Here is a 20,040-nt window from a genome sequence, read left to right as displayed (position 1 = left end):
GTGGGTGGGAATCAATCTCTGAGTGATTGTTGATTCTCTATAAAACACCTCTTCACGGTGGTCCTTTCATGATAGACTTTCTGCCCACACACGAGTGATAAAGACAGAATGATCCTGACGTTGTCCTCGTGGCACCTCTGGAGCTTCCTGCATCTCACCGTCCCTCCATAGCCTCTGTGTCTTTGCCAACACAGGCCCAAGGACATCTCTGAGATGTGATTTCTGATTGGCTTACACCAACCCGTTTTATTTCCATTCGACCTTGATCTTTAGTAATGGCCTATCAGGTTCTGTGTATATTAATAAAACGGCGTTATTTCTCCAAAATCCCTTTTGCTAAATTCAGCAGCCATCCCTGGCTTCTTTGATATGCAGTGTCTCAGTACATTGGAAGGGTTTCATGTGAGGATTCAGTAGGAAAGGGAAGGGGGAACGGGAACAGGAGATTGCATCCGATCAACTCAAGTCTTTGCATAAATTAACATGAACCCTGGGAATCGTCTTTATTTATTTATTTCCTCCCTTACCAGGTTTAATTAAGGTTCACGCAATGTCTTTGGGATATTTGTCTGATGGAACAAGAGCCCACCCTCCCGCTCTCCTACCGTTTCCAAATCCGGTCCATCTACTGGGACGCCTATTTGTGAACTCTTTCTACTGTCTTGCATCTCATGTCACATTGCAGCGAACCGGAGCAGGGAGAAGAATCTGAGGATAAAACGCAAGCCTCATCTTTACACATATTAGCATTGCACCAAAAAACCTGAATCTTCACAGGGAGGATGGCTGTGTCTCATTATGTTCACCGGCACGTGGCGTGCCGTACAGCACGATGCCTCCTAAACATTACTTTTTAGCAGCACAGTGGCTGATCGAGAAGATTTTTCACAAATGTCATCAAAGCAGCAGGAAAAAAACAACCGAGGAATATGTTTTCATTGTTCAGTCAGGCTATTTTTAGATGCGTTCTGCAGGAATATGAGTTAGTAGTATCGCTGGCGCTTCGAATGAAAAGGCAAACATCATTATCAGAGCGCACGTAACATCTCCTGGCAAACAAGCTACAAAATAAAGAGGTAAATAGGGAAATTAAGAGTGTACTTTAATTGCTTTAAACAAGTAACACTTCATCTTCCTCAATTAAGGATTCTTGGCCCATCATATTATAGGCTATTAGCACTGAGTATTAGCGCATGCTTAATGATGGAGGAAATGGGCCGTGATGCAGGAAGCATCACCAGTCGTGGAGTCTGATCTGATTATCGTGCCCAACACCCACCAACCCCACAGACTCTATTTAGACGAGTATTCACAGGGCAGGCCATCAGGGAGGCCGTGCCATTTTTATTATTCAAATGCTGCTGAAACGCATCCCAATATTGTGGAATGAATAAAATATCCCAGGATGATTTTCCGCTGGGTATTAGCTTAACATTTCCACTCCAGCGCTCCTCTCATTGTGAAACACTGGAACATCAGTCTGCGCTCTGATAGGCCGCTTTCTGCTTGTCCATTTGTCTACTTAACCCATCCCATTCCCTGTCGCCGTTAAAACAATTTCCTCTCTGACATACCAGAATAAGTATTGATTGAGGGTTTGCATTACCGGAGGTTTGGGCTGCGCATTGATCCCCCTTCCCTGCTGGACATTTTTATCATAGCTGTGCGTGCCAACTGATCACTTTAACGTATAGAGCAACTAGTTTGAAAAATGACTCTATCCTCTATATAGACATTTATGAAGAAGGATCAGCAGGACTCACTTTTTTACGCGGAACTTGGAAGTTTTCTGATATTCAAATATGCACTTGTGTAGATTTATACTGAAGATTAGATTAGATTCAACTTTATTGTCACTGCACATGTAAGGTACAAGGCAACGAAATGCAGTATGGTGCACACAGAAAACATTATATAGCCCTACCACTATTTGGGCAATAATTGTTATGTTTTAGAAAAAGAGTACTGCAGACACATAACTTGACAGAAGCATCTAGCATTCACTCTTAAACATAAAGGTGCTTAAAAGGTTCTTCACAGCGATGCCACAGACAAACCATTTCTGGATGCACAAAGAACCATTCAGCCAAAGGTTCTTTAAAGAACCATCTCTTTTTTACCTTTTTCTAATCTGAAGAACCTTCTTTTGCCACAAAGAACCTTTTGTGAAACAGAAAGGTCCTTGAGATGTTAAAGGATCTTTATAGAACCGTTTAGACAAAAAAAATTATTCTATGGCATCATGAAGCACCTTTATTTTTGAAGTAATCTTAAATTTTGTGGCTACTTGTAGAACATTGTTACCTATTAACATACATGAGCCAAGGTGATTAAATGTATCCTCTATCTGGTATTAATTGCTGTAACTTTAACAGGTTAAACTTTTTTACATAGTTCTAATTCGTGCATTAGTTGACCTACAATTTCCAGGACCAGCAGGACTAAAATTGGCGAAAGTCAATGCCTTTTTGATGTGCATTAACATATGCAAGCATGCATGCAATATTTATCAGAACAGTTAAAAAATGATATCTGATGGAACCTAAAGCACTGCCAAGTCTCAGTGCCAAGTCAGCATGGAAGATCTTCAAGGCCTTACAACTCCAGAGTATCTTCATGAGATCCAAATTTATCAGTCCTACCAAGATGAAGGTTTGATGCATTCATATTTCATAAGGTTATGTGAAACGACCACCCTGGAAGGTTGGTCTCATTCTCAAGACTCTCTTTCAGTGATTTCGGTTTAGAAGAGCTGAATGCTTTAGGTCTGGTCTACAAGTTGGCGCACATGCAAAGTGTCAGAAATAATAAAACTGATCAGCTTTGATCTATAATTAAACTAACTTGAACACCTAAAATATGATTTTCTCCTGTGTTCTGATACGTTTATCCATCTTTTCTCCCATATAATTTTTCTGCATTTATCTCAAAATGACAGAAAAGCCTGAAAAATTAGTGATTAAACATGAAAAAGCTATCCATGAGTAACACAAACACAGTGTTGTGCATCATTACCTTGCTGGTATTTCGATATTGGAGATGGCGTAAAAGTACTTCAACAGGTTGTCTCTTTGTACGTATGTTCCTCCGAGTGCCGGTCTCAGCAGCCGAAGTCGCAGGTTTGTGAAGGTGAAGAAGTCTCGGAGACCTTTCATGCTTTCCATGCGTGTGTACAAGTTGTCCATGTTTTGTAATTTTGTCCCAGCAAATATGGCGAAACGTTCCCGGACCTCGAACCGTACATTCTTCTCATTCTTGGAACCGACCCAGCGAGAGTATTGCTCGGTACATATGACTCTAGTCACGTTCGTGGCTGACAGATCCTGCATTGTCTTTGGCAACAACCCAAAGGCGTCCATGCAGTCATCGGCATAGTACTGATAAGGCTGCCAGGTTCGTCCATAATTCAGGGACTTATCCAGCACCATTTTTGTGGGCCGCCCATACTCAAAGGTTATCTGGATGTCATCTGCTAACTCCAGGCTTTTGTTCCATGATAAAGATATGTTAGCCAGAAGAGGCTCAGGATAACGACCCCATGTTACAGTCTGCCAGTACGTGATGAGTCCGGTTCGCTCTTGATCTTGCATCAGCTTTGGAGGATGGGCGAGTTCTTTGGTGGAGGCATCGCATTCGTCACTACACAGGTATGGGTTTTCCTACAGACAAAAGAAAGAAAGATAACAGATCAATTAAAGAGTTGTACAAAAATTAAGGAAGGATAATAAAATAATAGAAAAAAAGAAACTTTGGGAACCCCATTCAGAATCTCTGAAAATGTGAATCATTTTAACAAAATAAGAGATCATACAAAAGGCATGCTATTTTTTATATAATATTATCCTGAGTAAGATATTTTATATAAAAGATGTTTACATACAGTCCCCAAGACAAAAAATAGCTGAAATTATTAAAATAACCCCCTTCAAAAGTTTGGGAACCCTTGGTTCTGCTGGAAAACTGAAAAATCTTCAGGACCTGGAGGATTTTTCTGAAGGACTGTGTTAAACTGGGCACTGTTCCTCAGAAAAATCCTCCAGGTCCTGCAGATTCAGAACAAACAAGGGACTCATGAACAACCATCACTAACATCCCCCCCCCCCCCCCCAAAAAAACCCACAAACACAGGTATTAATCCAGGTAAACACACACAGTATTAAAGGTACAATTTGTAAGATATTTGCAGTAAAATATCCAAAAAACAATAGGCTAGTTGTCCAACTGATTACTAACAATATCTCTAATGTTTTCAACTACTTGTAAATCATGAGAAAATTCCCGTTCTAAACCGTGACACGGGGCAGTGCAGTCGTCTGTCAATGATGTTAGTTACAGTGTCGTGGAAAAAAGCGGAAGTAGCTTCGCGACAAACTTCAACTAGAAAGAGATGCCAATCTTGCTTGTGTTTTACTCGACAGGTGAGCTGTTTTGATTCGTATCTTTACAGAAAACATATGCTATTATAACAATGAACAAGATTAGTATTATGGGGCATACACGCCAAACGCGGGGCATCACGTCTCTAGACCCGCATGAGGACGTGTCTGATGCATAGCCTGGTCTCGTCTTTGCATTGACTTTGTATGTAATCTACACGTGCAAATCGTTGAACTCGCGTTAAATCAATGATTTATCTTTCTATCTGATTGATGGCATTCAGAGGTTGGGTAGAAGACAACAAATCCCATCATTTCACGCTCCTTCTTAGCGTCCTCAAACCACACGATTGTTATTGTTTTGGTAGTACGCCCTCTAGTGTCAGGTCCTGCAAACTGTACCTTTAAGCTGCTATTAAGTCAAATTTTTTGAAGGGGGTTATTTTAATTATTTCAAGAATTTCTCTCTTATTTTGTTAAAATGATTCAGATTTTCACAGATTCTGCAAGGTGTTCAAAAAATTTCACATGACACTGTTTATGTAATATTAAACCATATAGGGTTTGTTGTATGATTTTATACCAAAACGTTACTTTAGAAAAGTTTGAGATCAATAATATTTTTTTCAGCAAAGAAATGAATATTTTTATTTGACAAGGACGCATTCAATTAATCAGAAGTGACAGTTAAGATGTTTGTAGTGTTACAAACCATTTATATTTCAATCTATTCAATCTATTTCAATTCTATCTTCTTTTAAACTTTCTATTCAGTAATCCTGCAAAATATGTATATATATATATATATATATATATATATATATATTTTATATATATATATATATATATTGAGCAGCAAATCAGTATATTATAATGATTCATAAAGTATAATGTGACATCAGCTTTGCCTGCATTTTATTTTAAAAGATAACTGAAAATAGTTATTTTAAGTTGTCCTAATATTTTTATAAAAATAAATGCAGCCTTTGTGAGCATAACAGACCTATTTCAAAAACATAATAAAAATCTTATTGACTAAACAGCAGCATATTTTAATTATAGAAAATATATACAAAAAAAGAAACATTTTAAAGTTATTTTTTAATGCTATATATATATATATATATATATATATATATATATATATATATATATAGCATTAAAAAAGAACTTTAAAAATGTTTCTTTTCTATATATATATATATATATATATTAAAGTGTTTATCTCATCAATATTTAAAAATAGGTTTTTATAGCTATTCATACTAAATTGTTTGATCAAATAAATAAGTCTGGGTGAGCATAAGAGACAAAAATATTTTATTGACGGAATAGTAGCATATAAAAATTTTGAAAAAAAATACAGTATATATATATATAATACATAATATAATATAGATATTTAATATATAAATTAAACATTTCAAAATGAAAAATATATATTTTTAATGTTTTATATCTATCCGTCTAGTGTCTAGATAGATGAACCTTGTCCAAAGTTCCTGCCGCTACTGTAATTTCAGGGTTTGAGCCTTTGCAAAACATTTGAGGAGTTAAAAGTCTCAGCACACACTGCAGCCTCTAAAATTGACAGATCAATGTCCAGGGATAGTTATTGTGTTATAACCGGCACACTTGAACGTTTCCCAGGTCAAGTGTCTTCATGAGCCATTAGCTTCCATTAAGAAATAATTTGAGCTACCTGTCCCAACCATCTGGAGTACCTTAGCACTTTGATCCGTAACCAGGGAGCACCTTAGCCTAACTCAGCCCTCTGACTAAATCCTGCTGTCTTTTTCCGTTTCTTACAAATCCAGTGTAACTGCTGCGGCAGGTGGTTCTTAGGCTACACCTCAGCTACCATCGCAGGAATGGCGTCACGTCTAAAGAACAGTGCGGCTCTAAGAGAAACGATCGCCCACTGCTTAGCAGCAGGAACCAGTGTCAGTAAACAGACAATACAATGCTTTGGCCTCCTCCGGTAGACATGTGTGGTCATTTTGGCTAATGCCACTGGAGAATTCACAGCTTGAGACGATGACTAATCATTGCTGTGATCAAATCAGAACAATTACACCATTTATTAAGAAAAAGAACACATTGTGAATAAATATGAATGGATTTAGAGGACAAGAATACCCCTGGATACAAGGGTTTACAAAAGTTAAAAAGAAGTTAATGCAGATTAAGTAACTTTTGTGGGCTGATTCAATGTATGCTCAGTTCACGAATAATAACCCATTTATATTTTTGTTTGTATTTTTATTCATAAATATCATATATCAAAATTGTTTGCTATGACCTATTTCAACATTCAACATTACATATTCAGTTAGATAATATTTATTTATTTGAATAATATTTAATAAAATAATTTGATATCAATTATACTGATATCAAAGTGTTTGATATATATTAGATATATTTATTATAAATATGTTATAAAATAATAATATATAATACATTTATTATAAATATTCAATTTAAATATTTAAATAACTTTTGATTTCAAAGCTGTTTGTGGTATCCAAATTACTTTTGATTAAAAATATTTTTCGTAAACATCCATGTAAATGGATTTCTATGAAATTTACTCATATTTTATTATTGTTTATTCAATTAAATAATATTTATTTAACTTCTGATATTAGTGGTGTTGGTGATGACTGAATTAATTTTGACATTAAAATACATTCTATACTATACATATAATACATTGTATTCTATTTGTTTTCTTTTTATTTATTATACAATTAACAAAAGCAAAAAAGACCTCTAACACTAGCTTGCTGTATTTTCTTTTTCTATTCTATCTGTTTTCTTTCTTTTTATTTATTATACAATTTAAAAGCCCTTGCTATGTGTTCTGCGTTAAGCTAACTGAGACTTGTTATAGCACTTTTGTATCATTGCTCTTCTGTTGATTTTGATTGCTTCTATTGTCCTCATTTGTAAGTAGCTTTGGATAAAAGTGTCTGCTAAAAGACTAAATTTAAATGTAAAATACTATTAATATATTACTAAATCGATTGCTATAAACTTTAATAACATTGTAAATAACAGTGTTAATAATAAGGACAGGCTACGGTTGCATTTACACTTAGCATTACCGTGATCACCGTGATCTGATCAAGCAGATCGGATTATCAGTCAATCAGAACACAGTGCGTTTACACTTGACAACATCAACTGACTTTTCTAAGTGGAAAACCGATCGGATCTGTCTTTCCCATGCAATATTTAAATAAGTCTGCAGAAAATGGCCCGGTGCAAAGTCATCATGAAGTGGTGGGTTTTCTTTAGAAAAGCATTTTCCTTTGCGGGACATTTTACAAATCAAAGATAAGTGTAGGAGTCTCATTAGCGCTCCACACGGGTGTTCTCTGTCTTTCTTTCTGACAGTTCGCGAATGCAGACACGATGGCTGAATTGCATTTACATTACACTGAGATCCAATCACAATGCATCCTCGACTACCTCTGGACCAGGACACGCTGATCGGATAACATTCTGATCAGAAGCAAGTTTACATTTGTCTTTTCAATGTGTTTGTGGGCAATATCTGGATACAGGTTGCATGTTAATGCCAAGTGTAAACGCAGCCCATGAATCACAAGAACCAACATCCTGGAACGGCAGTGAAGTTTTTCAGGACGCTGTGATTCCTGTGTCACTACTAGGATCTTTCCCGGTGGATAACTGACTAAACCGACCCCTGTAGGAACTACAGCAAACTATTTAGAGTAGCCTGACTGCTGCTAATGCATATGCTACAACTGTCATAGAATCTGACAACATTAGCCTTTGACTTCCACTGAGTGTGACCTTCGTCATTAGCATCACTCACCTTTCAATGGGAATTCCTGCCCTGTCTGTATATACTTTAAGTCTGTTTGTATTGCATGTTTAATATTTTGTTCAACCTTGCCTAGGAGAATCCACATTGCACTGAGGATCTGTTTATAGGGGCTGACCGAGAAAGAAAGATGGATGTGTGTTCTTAAAATAAACTAGATGAATCAGGAGATTTAGTAAAAAAAAAAAAAAAAAGGGTCTCGAATAGAAAATGTTTCATAAGTCCAGTCACTCTGGTATTATGAAATGTTCTGACCACAGTTAACAAGCTGTGAAGAGCAGGTACTATACTCATGGACACTGGACCGACCGCAAGCCTTGTACCTGGAGAGGTGGCCCTCTTTCTTTCTGCAGCTTGAGTTAATTACAATGAAAGCAGATCCCTCTGGACATCCAGTCATATAACAGCTGGTGCTGAACAGCTTCAGAGGGATACAGTCGCCTAATTATACCAGCCAGAAAGTGACTTGCACAAGAGTTTCAACTGTCCCAGAGAGTGCCAGAACAGGGCTTTAATATGCAAATATATTATCAAACCATTTTTAGCCTATTTAGTAAACTTAGTAATGTTTCTGAAGTTTAAAGGATTTGGAGGGTTTTTCAAATGAATTTCAGACTGTTTTTATGCTTGGTTTGATCGCTGAATGAGAGTTTGATTTCTATGTGTTAGAAATGATTTCAGTGCTGCCAGAATATTCTCAGTTTCTGAGCATAGAGATGTGTCTCCGTCACATATCGAAAAGACCAGACCGAAACTCAGTGAACCCCCTTTCCAGTACCCAACTCCATGCTTATCCTGGACAGCACAAAGACCCCTAAACATCTGCATATAGAAAGAGTAAAATAGAGGGCGAGGACAGGGGCACAACAGGCAGAATGAGCTGAGAGCCATTTATTATTTAACATTATGGAAGTTTATTTCTGCCACAAAAATCGAAAAGATAATTGCAACTTTTTTCTCACCATTTCAAGTTATCAGAATTCAGACTTTTTCAGAATTTTAATTTCGCCAGTTTTAAACGGAGACAAAAGTCTAAATTATGAAATGTTAACTCACTGTGAGTTTATAACTCACAATTCTGAGGGCGGAAAAAATCAGCATTTCAAGATGTAAATTTGTAATTGCAATTTAGAAATATAAGCTTGCAAGTGACCCTTGCAAAGACCCGCTCCCCTTTTTTACTGTTGCAATGTCCGTTAAGCCATGACACTCTCACGCCACAAAAATATACCGCGGAGCAAAGACAAAACTAACAACGCACCGACAGAAAAGACAGAGAAGGTTAATTTTTACTTCAGCTTTTACTTTTCGTCATTTTTTAAGAAATCCAGATTGATACTGTTTTGTGGCTCTTTAATGTGTTGCGACAGACCACTGTAGCGCCTCAGTTTAACAGTCCCTCCAGAAAAACGCGGATTATTTTTTGTGATTGTTGCGGGCAAAAATCCTTGATTTTGCGGCAGGTTTTCTTAAAAAATGCGATGGAATATGCAGGATATTTTTGCAATCTTATGCGATGAAATTGCGGGAACTTGCAAAAACTGCGGTTTAATGAAAAAGAGAAAAAAGGTGACACCCCCCCCCCCAACACCCTGTTCTCACTAGGCTACTACCTTACTGTAATGAGTCATTTCTTATGACTTGCTATGATAAGCAAGCATACTAAATCACATAATATTTAAGTTCTCATTCTGTTTTATTTCAGACCTCAATTAACACATGGCTCAAACTTACAAAACATTGAGTCAAACAAGTTCTCTAGCTTTACAAAAGGAATATTCAACAACTTCTGTAAAAATGAATACAAATAAATATACACACAAATATACAAATGCTGTTTTACAGGAATTGCAAAGTGCAATCTCTTACTCCAACGTAAATTATTTTACATACTACTAATATACTTACAACTGTAAGGTTTTGGTACCCCCGCATAAATATGCGGCCCTTGGCTGATTATGCATTAAATCACGCGATCGCATAATCACGTTTTTCTGGAGGGACTGGTTTAACCGGCATGTGAAGCAATCATCTCTTCCTCTTTACCAGTTAATAGCTAATAGAATTAAATAAACGTGAATGAACATCAGATTCAGAGGTATTTCGTTTCAACTGTGGAAGGGCATCAATAAACAATGTTTTGCAAGTCCACCGCGGTTAATCTACTCTCTTGTCTGGTTTGTTTGTCAGACAAAAATGGCAAATTCTGCGTTATGATAGGTCAGAACGCCTGTCAATCAAATTTCTTGAGAATGATCAATTCTGAAAAAAAAGTCAAAATTGTGAGTATATTAATCTCAATTCTGAGGATGACTATTCTATTTAAATTACTATTTTATAACTCAAAATTGTGAGAAATAAACTTGCAATTTTGAAAAAGGTCAGAAATATGAGATGAAAACTCACAATTGCAATTTTATAACTTGCAGTTGTGAGCAATTCTGAAAATTGTATCGATTATTCTCTTGAAATTTAATTTAATTGAATTACATGTAAATGATGTTTATACCACTGTTTGATGCAACTGCATGCCGTATTTTAATAAGAAAATAAACAAACTGAAACTTTGTGCTTTTCTATAGTATTAAGCATCTTTCTTCTTTAAATTATAAAAGAGTAAAAATATGAATATAATGTTATGCTAAAACTCAAGTTAAAATAATGGGAAAACCCTTAAGATAACATGTAGAAAGAAAAAAAAACATATCATAAGCATGCAGAATAACATAAGTAGACTTTGAACGATTAATTGACGCTTTGAACGACTACGTAATAGTGGCATCCATAATTGTAATCGCGATTAGAAATTCTATTAATTGTACAGCCCTAGCAAGATGTGAACAAAATGACCAGATTTGTGAAATTAAAACTTAAGGACTTTTTCTGTTTAGTACCCATTATTTATTATTATCCACAACATTAAAAATGTCATATGCCAGTTTGACTGTGTTTGAAGAATTTGTCCCTACGGATTAACCATCAAAAATACACGCTCGCAATGGCACTTCTGTCATCTGTCTTCGGCAGAACACATTGAAAGTGGAAACGAGCTGCTTGCAGAAGGCAATTTATTCAGAGACAGCCAGCTTTGAGAAATGCATTACAGTCGATAAGTGTGACTGAGCATGTGCAGAGATACGAATTATACCTGATCAATAACGCTTTGCTTATGCAAGTCAGAATGCTTTTATAACACACAGTACTGCCAGTACTTACGTGAACCACCTTTAAAACTGCTTTCAGGAAAAATGCATTCACACCAACCAAGTTAACCATACTTAAGTCCATGCCAAAAAGAGTCTTTTCATTGTGATTACTGCTCTATATAAGAGAGATATATTTAATCCGAAGTAATAATATTTTTTCTGATGCAGTCAAAAAGGACAGGGATTTATTGTGTAAACAATACAAGAATGAGCATGCTGTTTTTGAAACAACTAAAGAATGCAATATGAGGAATGCAAATGACTACATGAAGATTAGAAGAATCCCCAAGACCTGAGGCGGCATGAAAACAGGCAGATGGAGGATTATTGTATTGTGGACACATGGGGACAAACTTGACCCCCTTTGGGAGTACAAGATGGGGGAGGATGCGCTTTGGATTCATGCAAAATTCATGAGAAATGGCAAAAACTAAGCAGCTACAAGGATTTTTCTGTGACAAACAGACATTTAATTGTCTAACTGTAGGAGTGATGTTTTCCAAACGCGGTTAAAGAAAAACTCTAGACCAAATGTTTCGGTTTTCCCATGGTGCATTGCGAGAGTGTGCAGTTACTCTACCTGCTATATTTAGTCCTGGCTTTAAATGTGTTGCTAAAACGGGCCAATAGGATTATTCCACATATGTCTGTACAACTAAAGAGAGTGATTTCATTCAAAGAGTGTGTGTGAGAACTGGAGGATGATACACAATGGAGGCTTTGAATCTCAGTCTATGTTCAGATGTGTGCTGTATGCAGCAACGGGTCATCTTTCTGCTTAGCTCCCCATCCATCCCCATCCTTTATACTCTCTCTTTCTCTCTCTCTCTCCCTCATTAGCTAGCGCTACATACAACCAGAGCTTCCAGCGGTAGCTAACATCATGCAAGAGAAGGAAAGAAAAAAAGCAAGGCGCTGAGTAAAAATGCAACGGCATCTCCTGTGGGCGCTGAGTGACTGAAATTTCCTCTAAATCTTTAATGAGCCGGAAAGCTTCTCCAAAGAAAGAGAAGTTGCCAAATCTAGAGGGCTTATGTGGATCAATTAACTCGCTTTCAATGTGAAGAAAAAAAAGATCTCTGATTGTAAACACAGTTCAACAGGCTTAACAGAGTGCCAGACTCACTATATCAAATATATGCTTTGTATGCCTTGTTAAATTAGAACAAACCTGTCGTCCTTGTACCTAAATGTACTCTAAAACAAATTAATTTCTGATTCAAGCTGATAGAAGAGCAACTTTGACTGAAATAACCACTCGTTACAACCGAGGTATGCAGCAAAGCATTTGTGAAGCCACAACACGCACAACCTTGAGGCGGATGGGCTACAACAGCAGAAGACCCCACCGGGTACCACTCATCTCCACTACAAATAGGAAGAAGAGGCTACAATTTGCACGAGCTCACCAAAATTGGGCAGTTGAAGACTGGAAAAATGTTGCCTGTTCTGATGAGTCTCGATTTCTGTTGAGACATTCAGATGGTAGATTCAGAATTTGGCGTAAACAGAATGAGAACATGGATCCATCATGCCTTGTTACCACTGTGCAGTCTGGTGGTCTTGGTGTAATGGTGTGGGGGATGTGTTTTTGGCACACTTTAGGCCCCTTAGTGCCAATTGGGCATCGTTTAAATGCCCTACCTGAGCACTGTTTCTGACCATGTCCATCCCTTTATGACCACCATGTACCCATCCTCTGATGGCTACTTCCAGCAGGATAATGCACCATGTCACAAAGCTCGAATCATTTCAAATTGGTTTCTTGAACAAGACAATGAGTTCACTGTACTAGAATGGCCCGCACAGTCACCAGATCTCAACCCAATAGAAAAGTGATCCACGCCTGTTTACGTTCACAACTCCGGAGATTGAATGAAGCCTGTTCAATGTAGCCTTGGATGTGCATCCCACAAATCTCCATCAACTGCAAGATGCTATCCTATCATTATAGGCCAACATTTCTAAAGAATGCTTTCAGACAAAATATATATATTTACACTCACCTAAAGGATTATTAGGAACACCATACTCATACTGTGTTTGACCCCCTTTCGCCTTCAAAACTTCCTTAATTCTACCTGGCATAGATTCAACAAGGTGCTGAAAGCATTCTTTAGAAATGTTGGCCCATAATGATAGAATAGCATCTTGCAGTTGATGGAGATTTGTGGGATGCACATCCAAGGCATGAAGCTCCCATTCCAAAAAATTTGGAATAAAATAAATAAATGATCTACATCAATTGTTTTTCTTTTTTATGTAGTCCTGCATGAGGTCTTGTATTTTTTTATTTCATGCTATTATATAATATTCTGTGCTATAATTTTTCGACTTAGCCTTCATTGCTTTGAAAACATTACAGTAGCAATAAAGAGTAACAGGCGAGTTGCATCCTGTGAAGGACGTCTCATGCTACATTCAATCCCCGTAGTTGTGAACGTAAACAGGCGTGGATCACTTTTCTTTAACACTATGACTTTAAAACACTGTGACTGCAGGCACAGAGAGTTATTCTCACATGGAGTAAGTTTGATCTTGTGAATGCCAGAAGGTCTCCTCAGTTTAAAGTGCCTGGCCCCTCTTCCCTCCTTCCCTCTCGCTCAACATCTGAATGCAGAGCAGGCTGATCAGTGGATGAACAGTCAGCTTTTATCGATCTGAGAAGAAAGTGCTGACAGGGAAGGACATGACTACACCCTTCTCCTAAAACTCATCTCTAGTTTCTTCTGCTCAGTTAGCCGTCTCAGGTCGGCATGGAAAAAATATTCTGTAATCAGTATGCACGAAATACACGCCCTTGTGTCGGGTGATTGTATGAATAGCAGATGAGGACAGAAAGTTTCATATGGTGCAATATAGAAAAAATTCAAACTTGCAGGAATTATGGCCAATTGTGATTTTTGATAAATAACTGACAGTGAATAGCTGGTGTAGCTGTGTTCTCTGGATGTTTATTTCAAAAGAGTTTTTCACCAAGAAATCGTGTCAAAGAATATAGCACATTTTCTATTCATAAAATTTTGTTTTTTAAATTATATTAGAATTGATTAGATTAACATTTAAATGTTTAGGGTTGGTAAGTTGTTTTTGAAATAAGTATCTTATTTTCATTAAGGCTGCATTTATTTTATCCAAAAAACTTCAGTTTTCTGTTTTAATATATTTAGAAATGTAATTTATTCCTGTGGTACAAAGCTGAGTTTTCAGCATCATTACTCCAGTCTTCAATGCCAAGATCCTTCAGAAATTATTCTAATGATTTGGTGTCCAAATTCTTATTATTTTTAATTGAATTTTAATTTAATGAAAGTGAACGTGAAAAGTGAAAAAGTGAAAAACTCAAAAAAAGTGACATATATAATATTATATATGTCGTCTACTTTAGATCATGCTATTATATTATATTCTATTATTATGCTATTACTGTATATAATACAATGTGCTTTCATATTTAAACTATTGTGTTATATTACATTGCAAAGAATCATTTGTGTGTCAGCTGCATTATCAATGTTTTGAGATTATCCTGGCAGATTTCTATACATTTTCTGGTAATTAAAATTTGATTTGAATTGTAACAAATTCTGAGTAAATATTTTTGCTTTGGTTAAAGGTAGAAATGCACAAAAATACAAAAGTTTTGCCCTGATTTATAATCTGGAAAAGTTTACATTATAGTTGCCAAAAATCAGAGCTGGACTGCAGATTTGAGTTGACAGATTTCATAGAAAATCACTAATGTATGATGGTCAGACTAGCTGAGAAGACTTTAGAACACAAATGCCAAATTTACACTGCAAATGTGGCACAGAAATGATTCTGAAGTGGCATTGAAGTACAGTATCTGTTTAATGCTGCTCAAAGGTGACATAAATATATTTATTCAGGAATTACAACTGTATGCATTGATACTAGGGACCTTTTTCAAGTGAACCAGAAATTGTAAACAAAACCACACGTGTGCTAAGGTCATCCATTGGACCACCTCTTCAGCCTGGTCTCGGTACGGTTGTTTGATCCGCACCCGAGTGCGATTGCTGTATTCACACCTGCCCAAAAGATCCACACCAAGAGGGAAATTAACTTGAGTTCGATTCAATCAAACCATACAAGACAGGTGTGAATACACCCTTAGTCTGGCTTTAAAGGGTGAGTTCACTCAAAAAATTGAAAATAAGGCTGCGTTTTAGGAATCCTAGGTCTATATGACTTTCTTCTTACAGACGAATCCAGTCAGAGTTATATCAAAAATGGTCTTTGATCTTTTAAGCTCTATCAATATAGTCAGCAGGTTTTGCTATCCTTCAGACCAAAATAAGTGAAATAAAAAGGACCCTTCCATGAACAAAATGTGTCTCACACAGCTCCCACACTTTTTTTATAAGAAAGCCATGTAGACCTAGGATAACTCTGAGTGAGTAAAACGCAGCCTAATTTTCATTTTTGGGCGAACTAACCCTTTAATGTGGCATTGTATCTTTCCACTGAATTTTGAGCTGGCATAGAGCAGCCTTAGCTTAGCTGAGTAATGATGCCTGTACTGTTTTTTCATCTCAAGGACTTTGAAAGTCTTTTAGTGTGTGATTGTTATTCGTTTAGTGTATGATACCCAGTTTTTCCTCTGTAACTATTTTCAAAGTGGGTGTATATGAGGCCTAGTGTTTAAAATGTGTTCAGATTTCAGCCCTAAATTGCATAGAAAACCCATGCAATGGCCTTACATCTAATCTGAGAGATCGAGGGACAGGTATATCACAAGCTGAAAAGAAGCTGGTAACAGGGCGACCCATATCACTTAAGCACTATTTGTGGTCTCTGTGACATTTTTACAGCCTTTCTATAGGTTACAGCAAAAGAACCTTTCCTTTCTTTCACACTGAATTTGAAAACTATGAACTCCTACTTTTTACTCTTGACAACTAAATCCATCACTCTTGAATCACTATGCCTTAGCAGTACATTTGCCTCTTGAAAAACGATTTTGGTGACTGAATTCAGACTCTCTTCACAGTCCAGCTACCTACCCACCCGTTGTCACTGTGTGAGCCGCTCGGTATATGCTAAGAGAATGATGTCATTGAATGAGCAATGTCTGGTCCGCCCCCTCCACGGCATCCTGTCTTTTATCCACACAGTCTAAATGTGTGAATTAGCACCCCGTCAGAGGCAACGCTCCGTCTCTGGGCCTCATGCGTAGTGTCAGTCCAGCTGGACAAATCTTCTATCCGATTATTGTGCAATCAAGCTTCTGGCTAAATTCCCAAAGCATCTCTGATGGAGATTAACTTTGGCTAGACTCATACCTCTCCAGCCTAACAGAGGGCATAAAATTCACCCCTCTTAAAGTGCCCCTATTATACCATTTCCAATAGTGTAATTATCTGCAATGTTGTAAAGCTGAAAGTGCACAATAAATAAAGTTATTGTCTCCCAAAATAAAGAATCGATTCTCTACAGCCTAAACAAGTCTTTAGTAATTAGTTAATTAATTTGAATCCCATATTCCGTGAAGGCTACGCATCACAGGGTAACACATTTGCATAATGCACGCCAATGTTCTACGTTAACAAACACATCATTCTACTGATGACTGCTTGTCTAATCTCAGGGAGTTCAAAAAAGATGTATCAGTATCCTGTTTATTTGGACCAGCTGCTCCACTAGATCACAACCTGTAAGTATGATAAATAATATAAGTTTATATTTTCTAATGAGCGCTCAAAATACAGAACTATTGAAATAGGCGTATTTTATCCGACGTGCTGTGCACGGTAGACCAATCACAACAGACTGGGCCGTCTGCCAATCAGAGAAGAGCAGGCTCACGGAAAGGAGGGGTTTAGAGAGACTGAATCTTTGAACTGCTTTGAACGAATTGTTTGAGAATAGCTGGAAAATGAGGTGATATTAGATGCATATTTTGAGAAAACAAAAGTGAGTTTTGACCTTGCATGCATGTAATCCTATTATAGGAGACTCCCAAAACAATATTAGGAACCCTAAAAATGGCTTAATAGAGGCACTTTAACACTGATGGTATAGAATGGATAATATTTTCATGCTTGTGATTGCCCTAATCGCTCTTCCCAAGTATGTCGCAGAGCATCCCGAATATGGGGTCGATCGGTCACCAGTTGTGCCCTGGAAAGACGCAGATTGTTTGCGCTCTCACGCTCGGTGCTAAACCTGAGTTGATTTACACAGATAATCCTGCCATGGCTGATGTCTCATGCGCGGAGGGAAACTACACTGAATAACAGCTGTGTGGGAAAATTTACACATCGACTTGGGCTTTGTTGACTCTCTGAGCAAACACATTGTTAATAGTTACATGTTCCAGAATACTGTATAATCTGTGTTGAGACATATCAGGGTTACTTGGACACTTTTTAGCATTCTTGTGTCAGATCTTACTGTAATATTAGATCTCTTTGCTTTCTTTTATCCTCTCATTCCAAAAATAAACACAGTCTAACTATTTTTAACCGGATTATTTATTTTTTAAAGTGACAGTACGCCCAGATATGATTATGATTATGTCATCATAATTATCTTAATGTCATTCAAAGTACCTGTACAAATTTTTCTTCTGTGGAAAACAAAAGAAGATAGTTTGAAGAATGTTGGTAACCAAATAGTTTCGGTTCCCATTCACCTCCTTTATACAGTGAAAAAGTATAATGAAGTGAATTGGAACCGAAATGGTTTGATTAACAATATTTTTAAAAATGGTGTTCAACAGAAAAAAGAATTCATAGCGATATGCTTTTTAACCATGAAAAGGAAGTGAATGGGAACCAAAACTGTTTGGTTACCAACATTCTTCCAAATATCCTATTTTGTGCTCCACAGAAGAAAGAAAGTCATACATGTTTGGAATTGACATGAGGGTAAATAAAATACCATTTTCATTTTTGACTTTGTTTCTGATCCTTTAAAATATTATAATACACTGACTCACATCCTGAAATTCACAATTATAATAATACTAATAATCACATTGTGTTAAAAGTACATATATGCGATGAAATTTGCTATGAAGCTTCTGAAGAGCCACCGAAAATCCATCAAACTTGCAATATCATAAATGAACATAATTACAAACTATTTTTGCATGGAAACACAAGCTGTTCCAGTGGAACAGATGTAACTGACAAAGCAGCAAAGCCAAAAGCGATCCAGTCCAAACTCACCAGAGTGCAGAACCTCTCCGGTGGATTCCCACATGTGATATCGGGAGGATCCACTCTAATCTGCATGTACTCCTTCATGGACCTGGGTTTTGGCTGGCAAGCGTAATATTCCCATGTTGGTCCATCGTCTGTGCTGACCAGCGACTTACAGATATCATACTGGCCGAGCGTCAGAATAAAGCACTGTAAGAGCAGGAGCGCCTGTGAGAGCATGGCACCAGATGGGTCCATGGGCATGAGAGAAAGGCAAGGGGCGCCACAGCTATTAGGTGTATCAGCATGGAAATTATTTAGATTGTGAAATTTTGAATATCCATCATGGTGCCAAAAGAGTAAAGTCTGGTCCTCAGTGAAAACCTGTGTGCAAGTTAATGTAAAATGTGTTCCCACTGCGGTGTAATTTTTAGATCTGTTGTGACATCTTCAAAATTCAATGTTCAATTTCTATACGTGGAAGCTGACTTCAACTCCAGGGATGAATGTCAGTTCAGTTCAGAGATATGAGGTGCATTCAGTGGTTCTTGCACAGTCAGATGATGCCTGGTGTCAGAGTCCAGTCTAAGATTCACGTGTGATGAGAATAGCTGTTTCATTTCTGATGGGTTGCCTATAGAAATAGGAGGGGGGAAACAAATGGAAATAAGCAACATATACTGTATTCCATACAGTTACCTAATATACAGTAATATATATATGAAAACACAATGCATGCAGTTGCATTATAGTTCATGAAAAAAAGTACATTTAGCCAGGCATTATCTATACTTTTAAGATATTATTTTGTCAAAAGAATGGCTTTTATCATAAAAAAGTAGGAATGCCTTATGTTTTAAATGAAATTTTATGCTATTTAAGGTTTATTGCATTTTTTGTGCATCATGTGCAGCTCTGATGATGTTTGTTGTTTGAGTAAAAATGTGCCGTGTTTTCACAAGTTTTCATTTGTCACGGATGCTTGAGATATAGCCTAGCTTATGATTACTTTTAAAGTCACCATGTGGTATTATATTGTACAGCTGTGTTTTCATCAGCAAGTTTTACATTAACATTATTAATCATATGAACAATTAACATTTTATTTTGTAGACAGTTTGGAACTGTAAAGTAACAGACAACAGTATGATTAAAACACCGTCTTTGTATTTTACGACAATTTTCCACCCAAAGTGTAATATTTCTGTTATAATGTAGATAACTTTTAATGCAGAGCTCTGAGAACCTGTCACTTTCTCCAAGTGCACATATTCCTTATGCAGTGCAGTTTTCCACTTTGCAAAAAAAAAAAAAAAAAAATGTATAGCCTAGAAAAAATGCATTCACATAGCCTAGGTCATCCGAAAAGGACACGCTCCAAAAGAATGCGAATAAATAAATTATATTATGACGTAACATGAAATGCGCGCAAA

General features: G+C 36.9%; 1 protein-coding gene across 1 annotated transcript in view; it reads right to left on the bottom strand.

Moving 5' to 3' along the window:
• ntng2a (netrin g2a) overlaps positions 1-20,040 on the bottom strand; it is a 61,834-nt gene that overhangs the window by 40,843 nt on the left and 951 nt on the right. Inside the window, exons 2-3 of the mRNA XM_026269484.1 lie at positions 18,635-19,241; positions 3,016-3,659 (exon numbers count right to left, since the gene is read on the bottom strand). Coding sequence (XP_026125269.1) covers positions 3,016-3,659; positions 18,635-18,871 — 881 coding nt within the window. The 5' untranslated portion in view covers positions 18,872-19,241. The remainder of the gene's footprint in view (positions 1-3,015; positions 3,660-18,634; positions 19,242-20,040) is intronic.

This window comes from Carassius auratus, chromosome 8 (genome assembly GCF_003368295.1).
Source record: "Carassius auratus strain Wakin chromosome 8, ASM336829v1, whole genome shotgun sequence".
Taxonomy (NCBI): Eukaryota; Metazoa; Chordata; class Actinopteri; order Cypriniformes; family Cyprinidae; genus Carassius; species Carassius auratus.
This window is presented reverse-complemented; position numbering and strand designations above follow the sequence as displayed.